Source organism: Oncorhynchus tshawytscha, linkage group LG10 (assembly GCF_018296145.1).
Source record: "Oncorhynchus tshawytscha isolate Ot180627B linkage group LG10, Otsh_v2.0, whole genome shotgun sequence".
Taxonomy (NCBI): domain Eukaryota; kingdom Metazoa; phylum Chordata; class Actinopteri; order Salmoniformes; family Salmonidae; genus Oncorhynchus; species Oncorhynchus tshawytscha.
The window spans coordinates 62887903-62914684 of record NC_056438.1 but is presented as its reverse complement, the minus strand read 5'-3'; the positions used below and the strand labels follow the sequence as shown (position 1 = coordinate 62914684).

The following is a 26782-nucleotide window of genomic DNA, read 5'->3' as shown; positions in this document are numbered from 1 at the left end:
TAATGCATGATTATAATTAGGATATACGTTTTTTGTTTATTTGAGCATGTCAGTCAAATGGTAAATGAAGAAAGATAACAGGCCAGTCATACAAGCATGTTTTTATTTATTTAGGATTTGTTTATTTGGGAATATCAGTAAACAGATAAATTAAACCAAATGACAGGGCAATAATAGAGTATAAGCATAGTATAATGCTTAGTGTATAAGCACCACCAACCATTCTGCTCCCTCTGTAACAGGTACAGGTAGGGGGAAAAGGATGCATGGATTGTACTGTCCTCTGATCTTCTCCAGGCACGTTACACTGACTGTGTCATTTGTCTGTTACAACATATTTGAGTGTCAGTCCTATGTGTTTCAGAGCTATCAAGATACCACTGCTTTTGATACGTATACTGTACTATGGTGTAATGTTATGTCATGCTGCTTCCATCATGTTGTCTTGTTACTCTATGCCTGTAATGTGGCACTAACCAAAATAAATAGTACAAAATATAAGTAACAATTCTAGTACTGCCCTTGTAGGGTCAAGTTGAAACAATTTGTAATAACACTTGAATATCCACTGTTATTTGATAGGATTTATCAACATCCACTGTCACTACTGGATCCATTTATCAAGCTGTCAAAGCCAAATCCCCATGCCAAATATACTAAATATTATAATAATACAAATAAAATAAGATAGAACCAAATATACTAGACTGGCATTACTGGCATGACCCTTGACCTGGTTTTGGACTGTGTCACAAGGATTGTTCTATTCTGTCTCTGTTCCAAAAACACTAATGTCTTGTTTTCAACCAATCACTCATTGAATACATGGATTACAAAAGAGTCTGAATACCGTAAGTAAAGTTGTATGTCTGTCTGTACCCCTGTTACACCTAATTCAGTTTCCTTTATCTTAGTAGAAGAAGTTGATTTCTATATATCACAGTATTTCCCTATTTTAATCCTGCACTATTCCTTTTTGTTTTTGTGGCTTTTTGATTTTGTGTGCTTTCTTCCCAGGTATTTTCATCATTTGAATTTCAATCGAATTTCTGGATGTTTGCTTTATTTAGATGATAATTCAAAAATTGAATTGAATTCATCTTAAGCCATAAAACATACAATATCTCTGATTCAAAATGTTCATGGCAAATTGCTCTGTCGTGCAATTTTCGTACTTCATTATTGACATATTTACATACATAGATACTATGTTATATAATATGTAATATGTCTATACTCTATTTAGTGTGAGGTGTAACTTATTATTGATAAGTGTACATGTGACGTGGGCGAGATGCTGCCCTCTAGTGACGAGCTTTGTATTGTGTTCTGTAGGAGGAGGAGGCGGCCCTACCTCCGCAGGAAGAAGGCCATCCACAGGGGCCGTATGGCCGTCCCCGAGGAGGAGGAGGAGAGCACTGCTGGGGGCGGAGCCGACCAACCCCCCAATGGCACCAATGCCTTCCAACCGCCGTGACCGACGGAGGAGGGGGGAGGAAGAGGAGGAAGGTCCGTGTGGGAGCAGAGGGCCAACCAGCTACGCAAGCGGCGCCAGATGGAGAGCCAGGAGGTCCTATTCGGAGGCAGCCCCACCGAGGACACCACTGACACCCCTACCACCGCCTACCGCGCTCCCACCCTCTCCCCAGACGCCAGCCCCGGTCACCTGCCCGAGTCGCCCATGTCCGGGATCATGCCCATGCCTGAACCCCCGATGTCCATCGCCATCCCACTACCGGAACCCCCAGACTCGGAGCCTGTGCCTCTGTTTACGTTAGCTGAGGAGAGAGCAGTGAACCATCGCCCCACCGGTGGGGAAAGGAGGCACAGGGTGGCCCGGAAATCCAGACCTGGCCCTGGGGGGGCGGAGGAGGGAGGGACGGCGCGGCATAGGAGGCACCGTCACCGTGAGGCCCGGGCTGAGGCCAAGAGCAGAGAGTCCCCACATGAGGAGGTCAGTGAATCAGGCAGCCGCGAGAGGAAGATATTGGAAGAGAGGGAGGAGAAGGAGGAGAAAGACGAGAAGGAGGTCAAAGGAGAGTTCGCTGAGGTGGAGGGAGGAGTGTCAGGCAAGGATGAAGGAGGAGCCCTTATTATCAACTTAGAGAGTGAAGAAGAGCATCTGAGGTAAGACAGTGGTTCTGGGTTGCATTATTTTATGATAAGGGTTATGGCATTGTGATTCTTGAGATTAGACTAAGTGTCTAAACACATGTACACATTCTCTTCCATACCCCTCCTCTGCAGGGTGTGTATTGCAGACATCCCTGAGCCTCCCCTATGTGATAACTTCCCTGAGTACCTACCCCCACCCCTGCTGGAACCTCCACCCCAGATGGAGGAGGGTGAGGTGGGGGAGACTGGGCAGTGTGAGCCCTTGTCCCAGGACCCTCCAGTGGAGCCAGCCCCAGAACAGTTCGCAGACCCCTCAGAGCTCCAGGCAGCAGCAGGGGTCAGTGACTCAGAGAACAACCAAGCCTCCCTGAACCTTGAGGAGGCTAAGGAGTCTGAGCAAGGCCCAGACAGCCAGACCAGTGTGATCATAGAGATGTCTGGAGCACAGCCACTGCTGGAGGTCACCCCCATGACAGGTACGGTGCTCAACATTTTACAGTAGTTTACAGAAAGCAATGCAAGGGCCGTTGACTGTTCTGTATGGTTTCCTGCTGGAACAAGGAGGGTTACGATAACGATGGAACTTCTTTTGTCATCCTCGGGAGGAGCCAGGTCAAATAACAGGTTTTACCTTCAATTTACTTTTAGCATTACACAGCAGCAAGGAGGTGGAGATGTACCATCATGAGAGGAAGGAGAAGAAGGAGGAGGAGGAGTCGCAGGTGGAGAAGGAGGAGGAGGAGGAGGCTAGCCCGCCCAAACCTGTACCTCCTGGCAGCATGTTCCTCTTCAAGGCCTCCAACCCGTAAGACTCTCCTTCCTGCCCATGTCTTGGCATGCATTCACATGCAGTTCAGAGTCAGAACCCAGTTAGAAAAGGCTACTATATTTATGCATCAGTCAGTGTGCTTTTACTGCACAAATACACATTCATATACTCTCTCATACATTGTAGCTTTACAGCTCTCTATCAGTAATCTTTTTTTTGTGACCACGTTTGCAGATACAATATAGTAGTCATTATATTTATCATCATTGTCGTCATGAGCGATCACTTGTGTTTCTTATACTGTTGACCATCTCTCCGCTTTATTGATCTGTAGGATCAGGAGGATCTGTCACTATGTGGTGACCATGCGCTACTTTGAGATGACCATCTTGCTGGTGATCGTGGCTAGCAGCATCGCTCTGGCTGCTGAAGACCCTGTGTGCACCAACTCTGACAGAAACAGGGTGAGTTCAATTTGAACCTGGAATGTTGCTATCAGTGATGTGGATGTGTGTATCTTCTCACATAATTGTTGGATGTGTTGACTTTTCTAGGTTCTCCGTTACTTTGATTACGTCTTTACTGGAGTCTTCACGTTTGAAATGATTATAAAGGTGGGATACTCAAAGAGAAGTGATCAGTTATGATCAACAAAAATTATCAAATGAAACTATGCACAGAAATAAACATGTAACAATGTTTTCAGTGTAGTAACTTATGGTGTTATATGTACGTGTGTGTGTGTATCTATATTGTTGTGCGTGTGTGTGTGTGTGTCTATGTTGTTGTTGCTTGTGTGTGTGTGTGTGTGTGTGTGTGTGTGTGTGTGTGTGTGTGTGTGTGTGTGTGTGTGTGTGTGTGTGTGTGTGTGTGTGTGTGTGTGTGTGTGTGTCTATGTTGTTGTTGTGTGTGGGCTTGTGCGTGTGTGGGGGGTGTCCTCCAGATGACTGACCTGGGACTGCTTCTTCATGATGGCTCCTACTTCCGTGACCTGTGGAACATTCTGGACTTCATCGTGGTGGTGGGAGCTCTAATCGCCTTCGCTCTGACGTGAGTAGGGTTGCAAAGTTACCGGTAATTTACCAAAGTTACCGGAGTCTTCTGTAATTTTGGTAATTAACATGTAATCTATGGTAATTTTGGTCTTTTATACTTTAACTTTTGAAGTTTTTAAAAATTATATCTGTGTCCATATTGTCCTAGTGGATAGACCATACGGTTCAAGATAGCCTAATTAATATAAAAGCATCTCTGCAACTCTTCCAACTATTTACTTTTTTCTGCCACTAGTTTTCCGCCAAAACATTTACAACAAATACATATAGACATAGTAAAATAAATAATGAAAGTGTGTAATATGTGAAGTATATTTATTTCTTAAAACCTCATATTAAACACCAATGGAATTCACTAAGTTTATGGTTTATATTTAGGATAATGTTTTACAGTTTTGTAATTCAATTGTTTTGCTATCTTAACTGTATTTAATTATTTTATATACAGTACCAGTCAAAGTTCGGACACCTACTCATTCAAGGGTTTTTCTTTATTGTTACTATTTTCTACATTATAGAATAATAGTGAAGACATCAAAACTATGAAATAACACATATAAATGCATGATGAATTAACCAAAAAAGTGTTAAAAATATTTAAGATTTTAGAATCTTCAAAGTAGCCACCCTTTGCCTTGATGACAGCTTTGCACACTCTTGGCATTCTCTCAACCAGCTTCATGAGGAATTATTTTCCAAAAGTCTTGAAGGATTTCCCACATATGCTGAGCACTTGTTGGCTGCTTTTCCTTCACTCTGTGGTCCAACTCATCCCAAAGTATCTCAATTGGGTTGGGGTGGGGTGATTGTGGAGGCCAGATCATCTGATGCAGCACTCCATCACTCTCCTTCTTGTTCAAATAGCCCTTGCACAACCTGGAGGTCTGTTGGGTCATTGTCCTGGTGAAAAACAAATGATAGTCCCACTAAGCGCAAACCAGATGGGATGGCCTATCGCTGCAGAATGCTGTTGTAGCCATGCTGGTTAAGAGTGCCTTGAATTCTAAATACATCACTGACAGTGTCACCAGCAAAGCACCATCACACCATCACACCTCCTCCTCCATGCTTCACGGTGGGAACCACACATGCGGTGATCCTCCGTTCACGTACTCTGTGTCTCACACAGATACAGCGGATGGAACCAAAAATCTCAAATTTGGACTCATCAGACCAAAGGATAGATTTCCACCGGTCTAATGTCCATTTCTCGTGTTTCTTGGCCCAAGCAAGTCTCTTCTTCTGATTGGTGTACTTTAGTAGTGGTTTCTTACCAGCAATTCGACCATGAAGGCCCGATTCACGAAGTCTCCTCTGAACAGTTGATGTTAAGATGTGTCTGTTACTTGAATCATCAAATTAAATCACATTTATTTATATAGCCCTTCTTACATCAGCTGATATATCAAAGTGCTGTACAGAAACCCAGCCTAAAACCCCAAACAGCAAGCAATGCAGGTGTAGAAGCACGGTGTCTAGGAAAAACTCCCTAGAAAGGCCAAAACCTAGGAAGAAACCTAGAGAGGAACCGGGCTATGAGGTGTGGCCAGTCCTCTTCTGGCTGTGCAGGGTGGAGATTATAACAGAACATGGCCAAGATGTTCAAATGTTCATAAATGACCAGCATGGTAAAATAATAATAATCACAGTAGTTGTCGAGGGTGCAACAAGTCAGCACCTCAGGAGTAAATGTCAGTTGGCTTTTCATAGCCAATCATTGAGAGTATCTCTACCGCTCCTGCTATCTCTAGAGAGTTGAAAACAGCAGGTCTGGGACAGGTAGCAGGTCTGGTGAACAGGTCAGGGTTCCATAGCCGCAGACAGAACAGTTGAAACTGGAGCAGCAGCATGGCCAGGTGGACTGGGGACAGCAAGCAGTCATCATGCCAGGTAGTCCTGAGGCATGGTCCTAGGGCTCAGGTCCTCCTCTGAGAGAAAGAAAGAAAGAGAGTAGTTGGAGAGAAGATACTTAAATTCACACAGTACACCAGATAAGACAGGAGAAATACTCCAGATATAACAGACTGACCCTAGCCCCCCGACACATAAACTACTGCAGCATAAATACTGGAGGCTGAGACAGGATGGATCAGGAGACACTGTGGCCCCATCCGATGATACCCCCGGACAGGGCCAAACAGGCAGGATATAACCCCACCCACTTTGCCAAAGCACAGCCCCCACACCACTAGAGGGATATCTTCAACCACCAACTTACCATTCTGAGACAAGGCCGAGTATAGCCCACAAAGATCTCCGCCACGGCACAACCCATGGGGGGGAGCTAACCCAGACAGGAAGACCACGTCACTCAACCCACTCATAGGGACGGCATGGAAGAGCACCAGTAAGCCAGTGACTCAGCCCCTGTAATAGGGTTAGAGGCAGAGAATCCCAGTGGAGAGAGGAGAACCGGCCAGGCAGAGACAGCAAGGGCAGTTCGTTGCTCCAGAGCCTTTCTGTTCACCTTCACACTCCTGGGCCAGACTACACTCAATCATATGACCCACTGAAGAGATGAGTCTTCAGTAAAGACTTAAAGATTGAGACCGAGTCTGCGTCTCTCACATGGGTAGGCAGACCATTCCATAAAAATTAAGCTCAATTGGAGAAAGCCCTGCCTCCAGCTGTTTGCTTACAAATTCTAGGGACAATTAGGAGACCTGGGTCTTGTGACCATAGCGTACGTGTAGGTATGTACAGCAGGACTAAATCGGAAAGATAGGTAGGAGCAAGCCCATGTAATGCTTTGTAGGTTAGCAGTAAAACCTTGAAATCAGCCCTTGCCTTAACAGGAAGCCAGTGTAGGGAGGCTAGCACTGGAGTAATATGATCAATTGTTTTGGTTCTAGTCAGGATTCTAGCAGCTGTATTTAGCACTAACTGAAGTTTATATAGTACTTTATCTGGGTAGCCGGAAAGTAGAGCATTGCAGTAGTCTAACCTAGAAGTAACAAAAGCATGGATTCATTTTTCTGCATCATTTTTGGACAGAAAGTTTCTGATTTTTGCAATGCTACGTAGATGGAAAAAAAGCTGTCCTTGAAAGGTCCTTCACAGTTTTATTTGAGACGACTGTACAATTGAGATTTATTGTCAGATTCAACAAAAGATATCTTTGTTTCTTGGGACCTAGAACAAACATCTGTGTTTTGTCCGAGTTTAAAAGTAGAAAGTTTGCAGCCATCCACTTCCTTATGTCTGAAACACAGGCTTCTAGCGAGGGCAATTTTGGGGCTTCACCATGTTTCATTGTAATGTACAGCTGTGTGTCATCCGCATAGCAGTGAAAGTTAACATTATGTTTTCAAATGACATCCCCAAGAGGTAAAATATATAGAGAAAACAATAGTGGTCCTAAAACAGAACCTTGAGGAACACCGAAATTTACAGTTGATTTGTCAGAGGACAGACCATTCACAGAGACAAACTGGTATCTTTCCGACAGATAAGATCTAAACCAGGCCAGAACTTTTCCGTGTAGACCAATTTGGGTTTCCAATCTCTCCAAAAGAATGTGGTGATCGATGGTATCAAAGCAGCACTAAGGTCTAGGAGCACGAGGACAGATGCAAAGCCTCGGTCTGACGCCATTAAAAGGTCATTTACCACCTTCACAAATGCAGTCTCAGTGCTATGATGGGGTCTAAAACCAGACTGAATCATTTCGTATACATTGTTTGTCTTCAGGAAGGCAGTGAGTGGAACTCTGTGAAGCATTTATTTGGACTGCAATCTGAGGTGCAGTTAACTCTAATGAATTTATAATCTGCAGCAGAGGTAACTCTGGGTCTTCCTTTCCTGTGGCGGTCCTCAGGAGAGCCAGCTCTTGAAGTTTTCTGGATTGACTGACCTTCATGTCTTAAAGTAATGATGGACTGTCTTTTCTCTTTGCTTATTTTAGCTGTTATTTTACCAAATAGGAAAAACTTCTGTATACCACCACTACCTTGTCACAACACAACTGATTGGCAGTTAATCTAAATATATTCCAGGTGACTACCTCATGAAGCTGGTTGAGAGAATGCCAAGAGTTTGCAAAGCTTTCATCAAGGCAAAGGGTGGCTACTTTGAAGAATTTCAAATATAACACATTTTGATTTGTTTAACACTTTTTTTGGTTACTACATGATTCCATATGTGTTATTTCATAGTTTTGATGTCTTCACTATTATTATACAATGTAGAAAATAGTAAAAATAAAGAAAAACCCTTGAATGAGTATGTGTGTCCAAATTTTTGACTGGTACTGTATATTACTGTAGGCCACACAGAGATAAATACAAATACCTGTGATAATTTGAAGTACCCAAAAGGCCACTGGATCTCATCTGATAAAATTCCACCCAAAATGAAAGTTAGCAAAATTTTGGTACTTTACTGGTAAACTTTTCCAGTATTATACCCTTCCTCTGCAACCCTAAACATGAGTCACACTCACAACGCTTCTGCTGCTGGATGAGTAATCACACTGACTCACTGCAGCAGAATAGCAGAATTTATATTATATACTGACTGCACTGTAGCATATCTCAACATATATTATGCGTCTTCTAGTTAATACCTCATGCAGTGATCGAAATATTGCATTTCCTATGTCTTTGTAATAACTCTTTCCCTCTGACAAGGGGCGACGGGTAGGCTAGCGGTTAATAGTGTTTAGCCTGTAACCGAAAGGTCACTGGTTTGAATCCCTGAGCCGACAATGTTAAAAATCTGTGGATGTACCCTTGAGCAAGGCACTTAACCCTAATTGCTCTGCATAAGAGCGTCTGCTAAATGACTCAAATGTAAGTGGACATGTTAATGAACTTTCAGTCTTTTGTAGGCTAACAGACTAATAACATCATCAAGTACAGTAGCTAGCACACACAGGATTTAGTTCTGGGTTGCGAGGTTAATGAATGTGTTTTTCTCCCCTGCCTTGTATGTAGATATGACTGTTTGTTGATTTCTCTGTTGTGGATATAGCTGTGATCCTCTGAGCGGTGCTCGTTGTGGATCTCTCTTTATGTTTCTATTTCTCTGTTGTTCCTGTGGAATTTATCACTGTTGGGGCTTCCAGGAATGTGATTGGGTAAAGCACACACTTCTCATTCTCAGAAAATTCTCATTGAATTCTCATGCACTTCTCATCGAATTGTCATGCGCTTCCCATAGAATTCTCATGTACTTCTCATACAATTCCCTGTTGAACTTCTTAAAGAATTCTCATACATATACTTCTTGTACACGATTCACCATGTCTTTTTTCGGATACTTCTCATTCAGCTACAAATATTTTAAACATTTTACTGAATTCAAATGAATTCAGATTACAAAAAATAAATGAAGAGCTTTGTTAATTTGTGTGAACACTTGTGTGTTTGTGAGATGTGTATGTGTGTGTGTGTGTGTGTGTGTGTGTGTGTGTGTGTGTGTGTGTGTGTGTGTGTGTGTGTGTGTGTGTGTGTGTGTGTGTGTGTGTGTGTGTGTGTGTGTGTGTGTTTGTGTGATGTGTGTGTGTGTGTGTGTGTGTGTGTGTGTGTGTGTGTGTGTGTGTGTGTGTGTGTGTGTGTGTGTGTGTGTGTGTGTGTGTGTGTGTGTGTTTGTGAGATGTGTGTGTGTGTGTGTGTGTGTGTGTGTGTGTGTGTGTGTGTGTGTGTGTGTGTGTGTGTGTGTGTGTGATGTGTGTGTGTGTGTGTTTGTGTGTGTGTGTGTGTGTGTGTGTGTGTGTGTGTGTGTGTGTGTGTGTGTGTGTGTGTGTGTGTGTGTGTGTGTGTGTGTGTGTGAGATGTGTGTGTGTGTGTGTGTGTGTGTGTGTGTGTGTGTGTGTGTGTGTGTGTGTGTGTGTGTGTGTGTGTGTGTGTGTGTGTGTGTGTGTGTGTGTGTGTGTGTGTGTGTGAGATGTGTGTGTGTGTGTGTGTGTGTGTGTGTGTGTGTGTGTGTGTGTGTGTGTGTGTGTGTGTGTGTGTGTGTGCTCTCGCTCGTGCATGTGTGTGTGCATGCGTGCATCTATGTGTGTTTGTGTTTCTTCCCTGTGAGTCCACAGTACACTAAAACACATGTCTGCATCAACAGGAACAACAAAGGCAGAGACATCAAAACCATCAAGTCCCTCAGGGTTTTGAGAGTCCTACGACCTCTGAAGACCATCAAGAGACTCCCCAAACTCAAGGTACCATACTGTACTGTGTTTATGTTCATATACCAACATGGTTGTGGAATTTCAGTTTACTTCCTGAATTGGCTGAATTGAAATGGAATTGACCCCAACCTTGTCTACCAATGCCAATGCTTTGTTGACCATGGCTCCCCTTACAGGAAAAACACATGATTTCACATGTGGAAATCACATGATTTCACATGTGTAGTTTCATGTTATCACATGTTGCTTTACATGTTGTCACATGTTATCACATTAACTTTGCGTTAAGATCACGTGATATCCAAGGGGTTTTTCCATAAAGGTCCTTCATTAAAATGAATTAAATCTTCAAAATCTTTCAGGGAATTTCCAGTGAATGTGGGTTTTTACCTTCTATCCGTGGAACCATGTATCCTCTCCTCCTCTCCTCCTCCTATACAGGCGGTGTTTGACTGTGTGGTGACATCTTTGAAGAACGTCTTCAACATCCTCATCGTCTACCAGCTCTTCATGTTTATCTTCGCTGTCATCGCCGTTCAGCTCTTCAAGGGAAAGTTCTTTTACTGCACTGACAGCTCCATGGACACAGAGAAGGAGTGCCAGTGAGTCCAACACACAGATGTACAGTACGCCAGTGGAGGCTGCTGAGGGGAGTACGGCTCATTATAATGGATGGAATGGACTGAATGGAATGATATCAAACACATAAATAACATGTTTTTGATACCATTCCATTGACTCCATTCCAGCCATTATTATGAGCCGTTCTCCTCTCAGCAGTCTCCACTTACAGTACAAACACTGGAACAAACAAAGACAACAAATCGTTTACTTATTCACAATCGTCCACACAACACCCATTTCAAATTGGTGAGTGATCAGAGGAATCCTTACCTCCTCTGTCTCTGTCCTTTAACCTCTGTTCTGTTCTTCACAGAGGTTACTACATTGACTACGCTCGAGACAAGAAGGAAGTGAAGAAGAGGGAGTGGAAGAGGCATGAGTTCCACTATGACAACGTGTGCTGGGCTCTGCTCACTCTCTTCACTGTTTCAACTGGAGAGGGCTGGCCGCAGTAAGTCCCTGATGTTCCCAGCACTATGCTCTAACACAACATGAATGCAACTGATATGGGATTCAGAGAGAATGTTGACATTTGCTTGTTACTATTCTCTCTCTCGCTCTCTCTCTCTCACTCTCTCTCTCGCTCTCTCTCTCTCTCTCTCTCTCTCTCTCTCTCTCACTCTCTCTCTCGCTCTCTCTCTCTCTCTCGCTCTCTCTCTCACTCTCTCTCTCGCTCTCTCTCTCTCACTCTCTCTCTCGCTCTCTCTCTCTCACTCTCTCTCTCGCTCTCTCTCTCTCTCTCGCTCTCTTGCTCTTTCGCTCTCTCTCTGTCTCCTTCTCTCTCTCTCTCTCTCTCTCTCTGTCTCCTTCTCTCTCTCTCCTTCTCTCTCTCTCCCTCCCTATCTCTCTCTACTTTTTTTTCTCTCCCTCCTTACCTCCAGGGTTCTGCAGCACTCTGTGGACGTGACAGAGGAGGACATGGGTCCAAGTCGGGGCAACAGGATGGAGATGTCCATCTTTTACGTTGTCTACTTTGTGGTCTTCCCTTTCTTCTTTGTCAACATCTTCGTCGCTCTCATCATCATTACCTTCCAGGAACAGGGTGATAAGATGATGGAGGAGTGTAGCTTGGAGAAGAACGAGGTACAGGACAGAAAAGCAGCACACAAATGCACTCCCATTCTACTATAGCTTAAACATACTGTTGGACCCCATCACCCCAGAATTTGACTTAGTGAATAGGTGCTGCCAGAAATAGACCACAGGAGGTTGGTGGCACCTTACTGCTGGACCCCAGGAAGAGTAGCTACTGCCTTGGCAACAGCTAATGGGGATCCATAATAAATACAAATACTCAACTTGTACATACATTCTTACAACACAAAAATAAACACAGGATTTCATGAAATTGATTCACTAAACAGTGGTTCCCAAACATTTTATAGTCCTGTTCCCTTTCAAACGTTCAACCTCCAGCTGCGTACCCTCTCTAGCACCAGGGTAAGCGCACTCTCAAATGTTGATTTTTGCCATCATTGTAAGCCTCCCCCACACACACACTATACGATACATTAATTAAACATAAGAATGAGTGTGAGTTGTCACAATCCGGCTCATGGGAAGTGACAAAGAGCTTTTATAGGACCAGGGCACAAATAATAATATAATAATCAATAATTTTGCTCTTTATTTAGCCATCTTACATGTAAAACCTTATTTGTTCATCAAAAATGGTGAATAACTTACCACAGGTTAATGAGAAGGGTGTGCTTGAAAGGATGCACATAACTCTGCAATGTTGTATTGGAGAGAGCCTCAGTCTTAAATCATTTTCCAAACACAGTCTGTGCCTGTATTTATTTTTCATGCTTGTGAGGGCCGAGAATCCACTCTCACATAGGTACGTGGTTGCAAAGGTCATCAGTGTCTTAACAGCGTGATATTCAAGGCAAGAAAATCTGAGCGCATCCCTATCCAGAACTCTGGCAGTGGCTTCTGATTAAATTCAATTTTCACAGAACCGCTAGTTGCAATTTTGATGAGGAACAGGAACAGAAACAGTGATGACTGGGGAATAAACCAAAGGGAGTGATATATAAAAGGGCATGTAATCAAGGAGGTGATGGAGTCCAGGTGAGTGTCATTATGCGCGTAGCGCTGGTGACAGGTGTGCTCCATAACGAGCAGCCTGATGACCTAGAGGCCGGAGAGGGAGTACAGGTGACAGTAAGCTTGAGTTCATTTTTACACAACACATTATACAATGATGGAAAGACCTGTGTGTTGCCCTTGTTAATGCAGACAGAAAAGAGCTCCAACTTCTTAATCATAGCCTCAATTTTGTCCCGAACATTGAATATAGTTGCTGAGATTCCCTGCAGATTCAGATCATTCAGGAAAGAAAAAACATCACCCAGTCGTGTGAGAAACTCGTCATCGTGCAAGCAGTCAGACAAGTGAAAATTATGGTCAGTAAAGAAAACTTTAATCTCGTCTCTCAATTTTAAAAGACATGTCAATACTTTGCCCTTGATAACCAGCTCACTTTTGTAAAAGCATTACATGGCCGCTGCCCATATCATTGCATAATGCAGAAAATACACGAGAGTTCAGGGGCCTTGATTTAACAAAGTTAACCATTTTCACTGCAGTCTCCAAAATGTCTTTCAAGCTGTCAGTCATTCCCTTGGCAGCAAGAGCCTCTCAGTGGACCCAAGTGGCGTCGGGAGCAACTGCTTGCATGCGCGTTATCACTCCACTATGTCTCCCTGTCATGGCTTTTGAGCCATCAGTACAGATACCAACACAAAGTCCATTTGATGTCACAAAGATGTCCAGTACTTTAAAATATCCTCTCCTGTTGTCCTGGTTTCCAGTGGTTTGCAGAAGAGAATGTCTTCCTTAATTGACCCCCCATAAACGTAACAGAGATATACCAGGAGCTGTGCCAGGCCCGCCACGTCTGTTGACTCATCCAGCTGTAACGCATAGAATTCACTGGCTTGTATGGGAAGCAGTAATTGTTTCAAAACATCTCCTGCCATGTCACTGATGTGTCGTGAAACAGTGTTGTTGTCTTACTACTTGAAAGTCATCTTTATTCTCGCTCAAAAAACTCCTGTGGCTTATTTTTCAAATTGTCATGTTTCGTTTCTAAATGTCTGTGCAAGAGTGAAGGTTTCCTGCGAGAGAGTAACGGTTAACGTGATTGGATGAGTAACGGTTAATGTGATTGGATGTTAATTATTTGACAAGGCTACCTGTATTTGACATTGTGTTGATATTTCGATGAACACTAGATGGTTTCATAAAAACTCATCCAAATGTATAGCCCCGTTGGAAAATATAAATATACTGTTTGAAAATGTGAAGAAAAAAATGTAAGTTATTATAAAAAAAAAAAAATGTGAATCACATTTTTATTTGGCTTACCCCTGACGGCATTGCGTACCCCTGGGGGTAGGCATACCCCAGTTTGGGAATACCTGACCTACAATAACCATCTTGTTACCTTGATTAGATATACACATTTGATTGATCACAATAATCTCACAGTTTCATTCCTGATTTCTTCCTCTTCTTTTTATTCTCTCTCCGTCAGAGGGCATGCATTGACTTTACCATCAGTGCCAAGCCCCTGACGCGCTACATGCCCCAGAACAGACAGACCTTCCAGTACCGACTGTGGCACTTTGTGGCGTCACCATCGTTTGAGTACACAGTGATGGTCATGATCGCCCTCAACACTGTGGTGCTCATGATGAAGGTATGGAGCCTATGTCTTTGTAACACAGTTTATAAACATGACATATGTGCAGGCCTTTGTTAGAATTTAGTTTCACTCTCAGTCTCAAATCCATAGGAGAAAGCCCAGTGGAACCCTCTTTGTCTGATAACAGTTGAATATGACACATCTCTGTCTCTTTGTATTAAACATGTAACCCACTTCTTTGCCATCACTGTTGGATACATTCCGGTCTCACTCTGAATGTGTCCTGTCTGTCCGCAGTACTACTCAGCTCCAGCAGCATATGACACGGTACTGAAGCACCTGAACACAGCCTTCACTGTTCTCTTCTCCCTGGAGTGTATCCTCAAGATCATGGCCTTTGGTTTTGTGGTGAGCAAGACAACAGGACTAAACTGTCCAACTGGGAAAATGAATGTTATGGTGGACATGGTAGCATGTTATGGTAGAATCATTTCCATTCAAGAAAGGAGGCTTGCTTTTGTATAATGGTGCTCATTTGCCCCCTGGCAGAACTATTTTCGAGACACTTGGAACATTTTTGACTTCATCACTGTGCTCGGCAGCATCACTGAGATCATTGTGGATTTACAGGTAATGTTTCACTTTAGCTCTTTAACCTTTACTTCATAACCACTGTGATTCATGAGCTGGTAATGCTGTAAAGCTTTTTCTCTCAGTAAAAATAGGCTATGAAAGTTGTAAACTTACTTGTTCAATTACTCGCCATCAATCAAATCCATCTCTATATATCCCTACCTGCCTATGGGTATGTTCTGTCTTCTCTGTCCCCGAACACTTCTCTGTTCCATATATGCCTTGCCGTCATACATCAGTTTTATGTTTACTGTATTTATATAGAATATTCTGTATGTTGACTTTGTGTAAATTCCTCTGTCTGTATAGTATCTGTACGTTTGTCTATAGCAGTGGAGGCTGCTGAGGGGAGCACGGCTCATAATAATGGTTGGAACGGCGCAATTGGAAACCATGTGTTTGATGTATTTGATACCATTCCACCGATTCCGCTCCAGCCATTACCAGGAGCCCGTCCTCCCCAGTTAAGGTGCCACCAACCTCCTGTGGTCTATTGCTGACAGCACCTATTCACTAAGACAAATTCTGGGTATGTATAAATGTACTTGGTGAATAAAAGTGATTCTGACTTCTATATTTCCTGTGGTCTGTCTACCTCAGTCAATAAACACATTCAATATGAGTTTCCTGAAGCTGTTCCGGGCTGCCAGACTGATCAAACTGTTGAGGCAGGGCTACACCATACGAATCCTGCTCTGGACCTTTGTACAATCCTTCAAGGTCAGCCATGTTCTCCCCTGCTTTTACCACCTGTCATGTCCACTTAAGAAATATCTGACTTTGTTAATAGAACCAGTAGTCTGTCTTTATTTTGTATGTCCTTAGTCCCAGCTGGCCATTGCACACACAGATGGGACTCGGCTGCTGGTGTGTGTTCTTGGGAAAACCAAATCATTCTTCTCTATTTGTATCTCTTCTTTGCTCTAGGCTCTTCCTTATGTTTGTCTGCTCATTGCCATGCTGTTCTTCATCTATGCCATCATTGGGATGCAGGTAAGACCTCCATAGCTTATATGCTTTACAATGGTAACTTCAGCCACAAAAAGGATGTTGTATTGCGGCTTCATGTGTTTCTCACTTGATCCACACAAGGTGTTTGGAAACATCAAACTGAACGATGAAAACCATATCAACCAGCACAACAACTTCAAGACCTTTTCCGGTGCACTGATGCTTCTCTTCAGGTGGGTGCATTGAGAAGGAATCAGAAGCTGTGATATATTCAAAACTATAAGTAGATTATTTTGCTGACTGATGAATTCATATATTGGTTAATGTTTAATAGACTAATTGGTTGATAAATTGCTTGCTTGCTTGATTAATTGACTCATTAATTGACACAGGAGTGCGACGGGGGAGTCATGGCAGGAGATCATGCTATCGTGTCTGGGGGGGCAGGAGTGTGAGCCAGACTCCTCCATGGCACCCATGACCATGTCCCCTGACCACGAGGGAGGCTGTGGTACTGACTTTGCCTACTGCTACTTTGTCTCCTTCATCTTCTTCAGCTCTTTCCTGGTGAGGACGCTGCAGGAATAAGCTGTTTCTCCTTTCCTCCACTTTTTCTCAGCACTCTTTCTCTCCCTCACTGTCCATTTTTCTGATAGACGAGCAATTTTTGATAGTGCTACACAGATACACAAAAGCAATTCTTTGGATTGTATGCATGGACATGTGGACATCAGTATTGTTCATGATGCTATCTCTCACACGTCTTCTCCTCTTGTGTGACTCTGTAGATGCTGAATCTGTTTGTGGCTGTGATCATGGATAACTTTGAGTATCTGACCAGAGACTCTTCCATCCTGGGTCCTCATCACCTGGATGAGTTTGTCCGTGTCTGGGGAGAGTACGACCGTGCAGCATGGTGAGAGAGAAGACACCACCATGTCTCAACTCTTCCCAGCAGAGGACAGTGTATTGACTCTCTAAAAGCTAAATAGGCCTGAACTGCCTTAATTCCTGTGTTAGACTGGCCAACGTCTTCTGTTTCAAACTCCAAATGAATGCCTTAACCCTTACATTTTCTCCTCAACTCTCTCTTTCTCCTTCCTAATTTTCCCTGTTTCTTCTGTAGTGGGCGTATACACTACACCGCCATGTATGAGATGTTGACCCACATGTCTCCACCCCTGGGCCTGGGGAAGAAATGCCCCAGAGGTATGGCCTACAAGGTATGGAATAAACACTTTATTTTATTCATTTAAATTTAGGATAGTCATATTTTTTTACAGTTGTTTCACTGTAAAGTATGTGGAATTCTCTCTATCTCTCTTCCTCCCTTTCTACTGCCCTCCATCTCTCTCTCTCTATCTCTCCCTCTCTCCCTCACTCTCTCTCTGCCCATCCCTCCTTTCCCCTCTCCCTCCACAGAGGCTGGTGTTGATGAACATGCCAGTGGATGAGGACATGTCAGTCCACTTCACCTCTACCTTGATGTCTCTCATCCGCACTGCTCTGGAGATCAAGATCGCACGAGGTCAGGGAATGAGTTGAGTTTAAAACCACCAGGCCTCACTGCATTTGCATAATTTTTTCAATTTAGACTTGGTCTTCCATCTTGAGCCTGGAGATCCACACTGCCTAGGGCATGCAGGCTTTTGGTCCAGCCCAGTACCGGTAACACACCTGATTCAACATATAAATGGCTTGGTGATTGGTTGAGTAGTTGAATCAGGAAATTTAGCAGCATTAACCATTTCCCCTGTCTGTGTATAATGGCTGAATAAAGATCTATTGTAATGTGGTCCAGGTGGGGAGGACCGAGTAGCTCTGGACACTGAGCTACAGAAGGAGATCAGTGTGATATGGCCGTACCTCCCCCAGAAGACCCTGGATGTACTCGTGCCCATCAACAAAGGTCAGACCCACACTGGAGAGAGACATGGAGAGGTAGACCTGGGAGTCAGTCAGTCAGTCAGTGACTAGCAATCTAATCTAATCTGTGTTTTACAGATTCTGACATGACAGTAGGTAAGATATATGCCTCCATGATGATCATGGACTACTTCAAACAGAACAAAGCCAAGAAGCTGAGAGCACAGCTGGAAGCACAGGTCAGCTATACACACCATATACACATTATATACACTGAGTGTACTAAACATTATGAAAACCTGCTCTTTCCAAGACATAGACTGACCAGGTGAATCCAGGTGAAAGCTATGATCCCAAGACCTCCCGGGTGGCGCAGTGGTTAGGGCCCTGTACTGTGGTTAGGGCCCTGTACTGTGCCGTCAGAGACTCTGGGTTCGCGCACAGGCTCTGTCGTAACCGTCCGCAACCGGGAGGTCCATGGGGCGACGCACAATTGGCCTAGCGTCGTCCTTGGTCGGTAGGGATGTCTTTGTCTCATCGCGCACCAGCGACTCCTGTGGCGGGCCGGGCGCAGTGCGCGCTAACCAAGGTTGCCAGGTGCACAGTTGTTTGCTCCGACACATTGGTGCGGCTGGCTTCCGGGTTGGATGCGCGCTGTGTTAAGAAGCAGTGTGGCTTGGTTGGGTTGTGTATTGGAGGACGCATGACTTTCAACCTTCGTCTCTCCCGAGCCCGTACGGGAGTTGTAGGGATGAGACAAGATAGTAGCTACTACAACAATTGGACACCACGAAATTGGGGAGAAAAAGGGGTTAAAAAAAAAAGGAAAAATAAAGCTCCCTTATTGATGTCACTTGTTAAATCCAATTCAATCAGTGTAAATAAAGGGGAGGAGACAGCCTTGAGACATTTGTGGATTGTGTGCCATTCATAGGGTGAATGGGCAAACTCAGCAAAAAAAGAAATGTCCTCTCACTGTCAACTGCGTTTATTTTCAGCAAACTTAACATGTGTAAATATTTGTATTGAACAAACAAGATTCAACAACTTAGACATAAACTGAACAAGTTCCACAGACATGTGACTAACATAAATGGAATAATGTGAATAATGTGTCCCTGAACGAAGGGGGGGTCAAAATCAAACGTAACAGTCAGTATCTTGTGTGGTACACAACATAGTGCCTGTAGTGATGTATTGCTTGGTGTGGTCTCCTCTACAGAAGGCCAGTCTGATGCCGTTCCAGCGGCTGGATGCCTCGACCCTCTCTGAAGACATTCTGTCCAATGCTCAGCCCCTGCCCTGCATGCCCCACAGTGCTGGCTCCGCCCTGTGAGTCAGTCTGTGCGTGCAGGCTTGCTTGCATTCGTGTGTGTGTGTGTGTGTGCCTTGAGCCTTGTGCCTTTAGTAAGTATTTGTGACCGACCCCCTTGATTCGGCCTTATGTAGCAACATTTTTAATGTTTTTTTAGGTTGGATTAAAGTAGAGGCGCAGAGCTAAAAAATTGTAAATCATACACTGCAGTTGAGAAACAATGGGAAAGTAATTCTGCTTTGAAAGTTGATACTTGAAACTTGTAACCCCACTTTTGAGAAAATGGCCCTTGAATGTTTTGGTACACCTACTAGAGAGCTTTTCTTTGTCTACACCCATTCAGCATCGTTCACACCCTCTTAAGCCTTAGCCCCACCCATCTCTTTAAAGATTCACATGTGAGGCCATGTGGTAAACACACGCTATATCAAATAAAATCTATGTTTATTTGTCACATGCACAGGATACAGAAGTGGTTACTTGCATAGTAGTGATATCTAAAACAGAAAGTGTCCAGATAAAAATATTGTATAAATATTTTATCAATATTAGATGACACTTACCTGACACACTTGTCTAAATTGATTGGTCATGTGAAGGAAATGCTATAACCACCTCCCAGCCACATCTAGCTAAGTGGATGGGTCACTATTGTCTAGACATGTACACATGTTCATGAAATACAATAGATGGCCGTTATCACCCCCAGACACACCTGGCTAATTTGATGGATCATGTAATAATCCGGACGATGTGGAGTCTTTTGTTTAGACATGTAGCTAGCTAGGTAGCTAGCTAGCTAAACAATTAACCGGCATAATCCCAACTCATACTACTGCGAAAACAAACATTGTAATAGCTGTAGTGTGAATCTGCAGGTAGCTAAAGCTATCAAACTAGGTTCAATATTAGCAAGCTAACATTAGGCTATAACTAGCAATGCAAATTGATTTCTGATTCGAATAGTATTACTACACTGGTCATACACATAATATTAGCTAGCGAGCCAGCAAGCTAGCATTTGCTTACCTAACTAACAGTATGCTTTAGCTTGCAATAAAAAAAAACTTTCTCACAAAATTAGAAACTTATATCTGAAAATGTAGCTAGACTCTTAACATATACATGGACAAACACTTCACAGACTAGAACCATTTAACTCCGTTTTGTTTGTAGCTACATCTTGTTTGGCCAGCGTTGTGTCAAGTCACTCCGATTCACACGGACTGTGGCGTGTGCAATGTTGTTGAGAAAAGTTGCAACACTTTTGTTGTTCTCGTTGGCTAACGTTATATCTTTCAAAAATGGTGTGGTAGAAAGGGCTGTCAAAACATACTGAACAGCTCACGTTATAGACAGAAGCATGCTACATGGCAGACCAATCCAAACTCATCTCCCGGCATATCCAGCCCATACATTATCACAGCCAATCATGGCTAGCGGGAAGGTTTCTGCCTTCTTTTTCCGTGGCTAAACCATCTAGGCTCGTACTTTGACAATTTGATTCGTATTTATGGATGGAATACAAGTTTGTTATTAAGGCACATGAAAGTTCACATGTTCCAGAAGGCATTTCTGCCAAAAAAAAACACATTTTGATAAAAAAGAGTAATAATAATATTTTTTAAAAGTAGTGACGTGCGACATATGCCTAGTTTCCTGAAATGAGTCACATTTGTGTTTGACAGAATTTCCTCTGTGACTTGCTTCCCTCTGTAGGACCAGAGGAGGCCTGGTGGCGTTGAGTCCTCTCTCCCCCCAGGACCTGCTCAACATGCAGCCCATGACCTCTGACACGGACACCAGAAGCCAACACTCCAGGGTAACGAGAAGGACCAAGTCCTATGTACTGTAGAAACACATCACAGGAGTACTGTACACCACACTAAACTAGCACAAACACCAACTACACAAAGTACACACACACAGAAGCCTTTATATAATTTAGTAAGTGTACAATGATAGCTCTATAAAGCCCTTTGCTAGGAGCCAAAAAAGAAAGTCAGCTGTGGGCAAAATATAAAATACTGCCCGTTGAAAACCTAACCTCTTGCGGTAAAGCGCAAAATATCAACCCACTCATAGACAACAATGAATCAATTACACTTATCTAATAGTAATGGTTGAATGAAGATACTAATAGTGCATCGCAGAGCACAGCATTCATGTTTCTATGTGTTTCTGTCCTTGCCTAAGTTGTAGTCTGATTAGTGGAGGTTTAAAGGAGATGCAGGCATTCTCGCTGTTCATTGTGCTGTTTATAGGCTGTTTGGTTGAACTAGTCATCAGTGTACTGTTTTCCCTATAAGAATGTTACGACTTTGACCCTGGATATCTGTTACTGTTACTGTTTGCCTTATTCTATGTGTATTTTCACTAGGGAGTTACATGAGTCATGACGGGGTTTAAGGAAAGGTGAACTTGTCTGGCTCAGGATGTTTAGTGTATCCAGATCTGAATTTGCATGAGAATGTATAACAGTAGGCCCAATTGTTGTTCTGGTCTCTCTCTTCTCATTTATTGTTGTAGTGATGTGCTTGTGCTGCCATCTCCTCTTGCTCTCTGACTTTCTCCTCCAGCTTTGCCCAATCTTTCTGGGGTCAGTCTCCTTGTTGTCATTGGTTGTTAATCTGTGGCTCTTTGGCTGGAATGGCTTCTGATTGGTTGGTGACAATGGAATGGCCTAGGTTTGATTCACCCAATTGCAGAAAGGCCTTGCAAATTTTTACCATGTAACATTGTCTGAAGTCCTCCTTGGCTGGAACCCCAAAAGGCAGTTAGTCCCAGTACTGAATTGACCAGCCTGATCTCTACTGTACTATACTCTATCTCTCCCCTCTCTCTGTCTCTGGTCCGATATAGGTGAGTGCAGGGGAGTGCAGTGGGTTGATTCCTGACCCACTGGAGCTCCCGTTTGGCAGGGGGCTGTGTGTACGGGCCTCCTCCATGCCTCGTCTGGCTGTAGAGCCACAGGTACTGCCCTCTGACCACACTGACTCCTCCAGGGGCCGGAAGGGCCCGGGCAGCAAGGGGGCACCAGAGTGTGACATGCATGTCTGTGTGACAGAAGACAATGACCAGGCTACACTGGTTGTGCCGTTTAGAGAGAGAAATGGATTTGATCTGTCTACCGTTTGCTGCTGGTGTTTCTGGAGAGATATAATCAACATGGATGTTTTTCTACGGAATGCTAGCGGTTCAGAATTGTGTTTTATTGATCCTGGGTTACTGGTATGTTTGGCCTGACCTCTCTCTCTGTCTTTCTCTCCACAAAATGAGTTGAGGGGGGAAATTAGGCAGTTCAAGCGTTCTAGTTGACCTGTTAATTGCCTGGAATAGTGAGCATGGATAGAAATTATGGATGGATTTCTTCCAAAGTAATAAAACGTATTTTATGGTATTTGTGGGTATTTGGTTGTCTTCTCCTCTGTGTGTATGTGCGTGTGTGTGTGTGTGCGTGTGTGTGTGTGTGTGTGTGCAGACCGAGATGGCCAGTGGCTCTATGAAGCGGTCCTCGTCCGCTGTGGCTGACCAGAGGGTGAATGGCCTGAGGCAGGAGGAGAAGAAAAGTCCTGATAGACTGTACAGACCACGCCACAAGAGCTACAAGGCTGCTGGTCAGTCTCCACTCTCTACTCACGTGACCTCTCCTCTTATCAGTCCCACTGGCATGATAAGGGGTGGTATTCATGTGTGGTCATTGTATGTTTAAAGAGTTATTCTTTTTCCATGTCTTTTTTATGTCTTTATCCTGAGTGCATCAATGATAATCCACTTGTCATCAACATTCTCTTTACTGATCTATAGTGTAGCGGTAACATTACTATTTACTGATTCACAGTGTAGTGGTAACATTACTATTTACTGATCTATAGTGTAGTGGTAACATTACTATTTACTGATTCACAGTGTAGTGGTAACATTACTATTTACTGATTCACAGTGTAGTGGTAATGTTACTATTTACTGATCTACAGTGTAGTGGTAACATTACTGTTTACTGATCTACAGTGTAGTGGTAATGTTACTATTTACTGGTCTACAGTGTAGTGATAACATCACTGTTTACTGATCTACAGTGTAGTGATAATATCACTGTTTACTGATCTACAGTGTAGTGATAATATCACTGTTTACTGATCTACAGTGTAGTGATAATATCACTGTTTACTGATCTACAGTGTAGTGATAACATCACTGTTTACTAATCTACAGTGTAGTGATAACATCACTGTTTACTGATCTACAGTGTACTGATAACATTAATATTTACTGATCTACAGTGTAGTGGTAACATCACTGTTTACTGATCTACAGTGTAATGATAACATCACTGTTTACTGATCTACAGTGTAGTGGTAATGTTACTATTTACTGATCTACAGTGTAGTGGTAATGTTACTATTTACTGATCTACAGTGTAATGATAACATCACTGTTTACTGATCTACAGTGTAGTGATAACGTTGCTATCTATTGATTTACAGTGTACTGATAACGTTGCTATCTATTGATCTATAGTGTTTACTGTAGGCTAATTGTTCGACTTATGGGCGCAAGCATGTAGCCTCAATCCTGTCTTTTGATCATACCCTCTCTCTTTATCTTGTTGTCTCTCTCTGTCCCCCTCTCTGTTTATCTGTTGTTGTCTCTCTCTGTCCCCCTCTCTGTTTATCTGTTGCTGTCTCTCTCTGTCCCCCTCTCTGTTTATCTGTTGCTGTCCCTCTCTGTCCCCCTCTCTGTTTATCTGTTGCTGCTCCCCTTTCTCTGTGCTCCTTGCCATGGTCTTCCTCTTTCTCATCCAGTGTCGCGGTCAGAAAGGAAGAGGCAGTTGGATACGGAGAAGGAGCGCGGGAGGTCTAAAGAGCGCCGCCACCTCCTCTCCCCAGACACGTCCCGCTGTACCTCCGAGGAGAGGAGCCTGCAACCCTCACGCTCCCCTAGCCGTGAGCACACACACCCCCTGGACAAACAGGTAGGCCACACACATGCAGGATGCTTTACCAGGACACATATTAAAGACCCATACACCAGTAGTACCACCTGAAGCCACAAACACTAGTTTTGACCAACTAGACACAAACACATACCCACATTTGAAGAACTGGTAGGCCACATACACACTTATAAAAAAACAGTCAGACATTTGTATTAAATGTGTTTCCACTCTTGTGTCCAGGGCAACAGCTCCGACAGCCCCCTCCCCACCTCTGAATCTAGTACCCCTAGCCGCCGCCCTCTATCCCAGACCTCAACACGCTCCCATCCCCACATCTCATACTCTCCTCTGGTGTGTCGCACGCACCCTCCCTCAGGGGACGATGATGACGACAGGGGCAGCCCAGAGACTCAGAGGAGAGGGGAAGCCTCCAGAGACCGGGCAGGGGGAGAGGGACAGAGTGGGGCGAGGGGCCGTCGCCACCAGCAGGGCTCTCCCCTGCGTCGCTACCCGTCGGAGCCCTACCTGGCCCTGCAGGAGGACGAGCACAGTCTGGACCCCACCGGGTTCATGGAGACGCTGACTTTCGAGGCGGCGGTAGCCACCAGCCTGGGACGTGCTAACACGGTCAGCTCCACATCCAGCTCCAGCTTCAGCTCCGCTCGACGGGGTTCCAGGAGCAGCTGGCAGGTCCCCAATGGACACTTCCGGAAACGCCTGGCTCAGACGGTCTCTGTTGCGGGCTGTGAGCCACTCAGCGACACAGAAGAGGACGACCGCTGCTAGGAAGAGGAAGAAGTGGAGGCGGAGGTGCGGTGAAGGAGCGTAGGGAGTAAAGAGTTAAAGTTGTATTACATTATAATGGAAAAGGGACATTTGTCACTCTCTTGCTTTACTACTGCACACCTGTGTGATTGTAGTATGTTTGCTCAAATGTGAGAGGAGAACAAAAAATAAGAACATTGTTTTTGACTTTTGCAAGTGGAATCCCTTTCAAATCCACACAAAAAATGTACAATAAATATCTACCCACAAATATTTGACTGTGGTTCATTTATATTCTGACTATCAAAATAAAGAGCGTAATAATAAACCTCAAATAGCCTTGGATGGACAGAAAAGAGATTAAATGAATAGAATTGTAATTTGTGTCAATAGGTATTGTCATATCTGAAGGTGTTTCTCTGGCATTGATTCAGTGTTGCTCTTAACGGTGTGTGTGGGGTGTGAATATGTAACTATGTGCAAAATAAGGAGTAACAATGTCTATGAAAGCCATGGTTTTTGTAAATACATGTGGGTTTTTTTCCTATAAATTTACCACCAGTACCACTTCATTGTCTTGAGTAGGATACATGGCCATAAAGAAGGGTAACTGTAAAAGTACTTTATAAATGAATGAAATGTAGTCATGTCTATGTAACAAAATACACCCAAACAATAATTAATCAAGCAATGTTTTTTCAAAATTTGAGTAGAACTGAGTTAGTTTTTGACATTTTGCACCCTCCACCATTAGATTTCCTATCCCTTTACTGTCTACAAAGGGAACACGCTTCTTTAATGAGAATCTATTCATACGTAAACGATGTAACTCCTGTTGTCATTTTTTAAAGGAATAAAACAATCATTAATACAAGCAGAAAAGTGAATGGCACATTGTCTTCTGTTGGAAATCTGTATGATTTCTTCTTTTTTTACCAACTTGCAGGACAATGGACAGCAACCAACAAGGTCATGAAATGTAATTGCTTTCAATAAAATTATACATTATTTTTTGTGATTTGAAAGATAGGGAAGGAAGTTATGAACAGGACTCTAGAGATCCAAATGACTAGGACTATATCCAGAACATGGCTTCTATCCAAACCTTTATTAAGCCAATAGGAAAACCAGCAGAACCTGTGGCTGTCTTGAACCTACCTTCATCTTGTCGATGTACTGTACTGTACTGTACCTGTTTTTCTTCAGATGTTACAATATTTTTTTAAACATTTGACTGATTCATTCCTTCTCATCTTCCGGAGTCAATAACTGGCCAGAAACAATAATGAACTTGAGTATTTTCTTCATCAATGTAGCCATCCATGTTCTCCTCTTCTTCATTAGCCTACCATGTAATCAGTATGTGTCAGATACCTCACTGCAACTGTATATTTTCTACCTAGATTGGTTTATTAAAATATTGTATGAGCCATTACAGACGACACATGTAGGAAGATGTTTTCAACACACCTGATTTTACCTGTTATTTAGAATGGTTTGCTAATAGTGTATTTATACCATGCTTTCTGCAATATTGTAAGAGAACATATCCCTTTCAGCTCACAACACACTTGAAGGACGGAATAGGATATTTCTGGAATGTTCATTTAAGGTACATGTATATGTATTTGTTTTATTTGCCTGAAAAAGGGTAATGATTCTGTGAAACTCACTTAACCAAAAAACAGAAATGTATAATCAGTTCCTTGAATGCAAATAGTTGTTTGGTTTATATGTGTAAAATAGTTGTATATACAGTATGAATAAAAGTTTCCTAAATTCCAAGAAAAGTATCCTTAATTGCAGTTATGTGGCTGCTTGTCTAGGTATCTGATGTGGACCAATGGTCAACTCCAGTCCTTATATAACTCTCTATAAGGCTCTAATGACTGGGTAAGGTCAGGAATAAACATTTTGCTGAATGTTTTTTTACACTTTACAGTAGACCACTTCAGGGAATAACTATACATG

At 43.2% G+C, this 26782-nt stretch overlaps 1 protein-coding gene across 1 annotated transcript in view; it reads left to right on the top strand.

The window, feature by feature from the left end:
• The window catches only part of LOC112247493 (voltage-dependent R-type calcium channel subunit alpha-1E-like), a 69430-nt gene extending 42833 nt beyond the window's left edge, over positions 1–26597 (top strand). The window contains 29 exon segments of the mRNA XM_042328834.1: positions 243–248; positions 1336–2127; positions 2248–2591; positions 2764–2920; positions 3219–3348; positions 3439–3498; positions 3828–3934; positions 9005–9016; positions 10000–10096; positions 10508–10668; positions 11004–11141; positions 11572–11773; positions 14232–14396; positions 14640–14750; positions 14892–14972; positions 15576–15695; positions 15903–15968; positions 16068–16159; positions 16319–16493; positions 16715–16842; positions 17053–17149; positions 17349–17466; positions 17728–17835; positions 17931–18031; positions 19015–19124; positions 20827–20929; positions 22589–22724; positions 23913–24082; positions 24287–26597. Coding sequence (XP_042184768.1) covers positions 243–248; positions 1336–2127; positions 2248–2591; positions 2764–2920; positions 3219–3348; positions 3439–3498; positions 3828–3934; positions 9005–9016; positions 10000–10096; positions 10508–10668; positions 11004–11141; positions 11572–11773; positions 14232–14396; positions 14640–14750; positions 14892–14972; positions 15576–15695; positions 15903–15968; positions 16068–16159; positions 16319–16493; positions 16715–16842; positions 17053–17149; positions 17349–17466; positions 17728–17835; positions 17931–18031; positions 19015–19124; positions 20827–20929; positions 22589–22724; positions 23913–24082; positions 24287–24832 — 4633 coding nt within the window. The 3' untranslated portion in view covers positions 24833–26597.
• Positions 26598–26782: the final 185 nt, after the last annotated feature.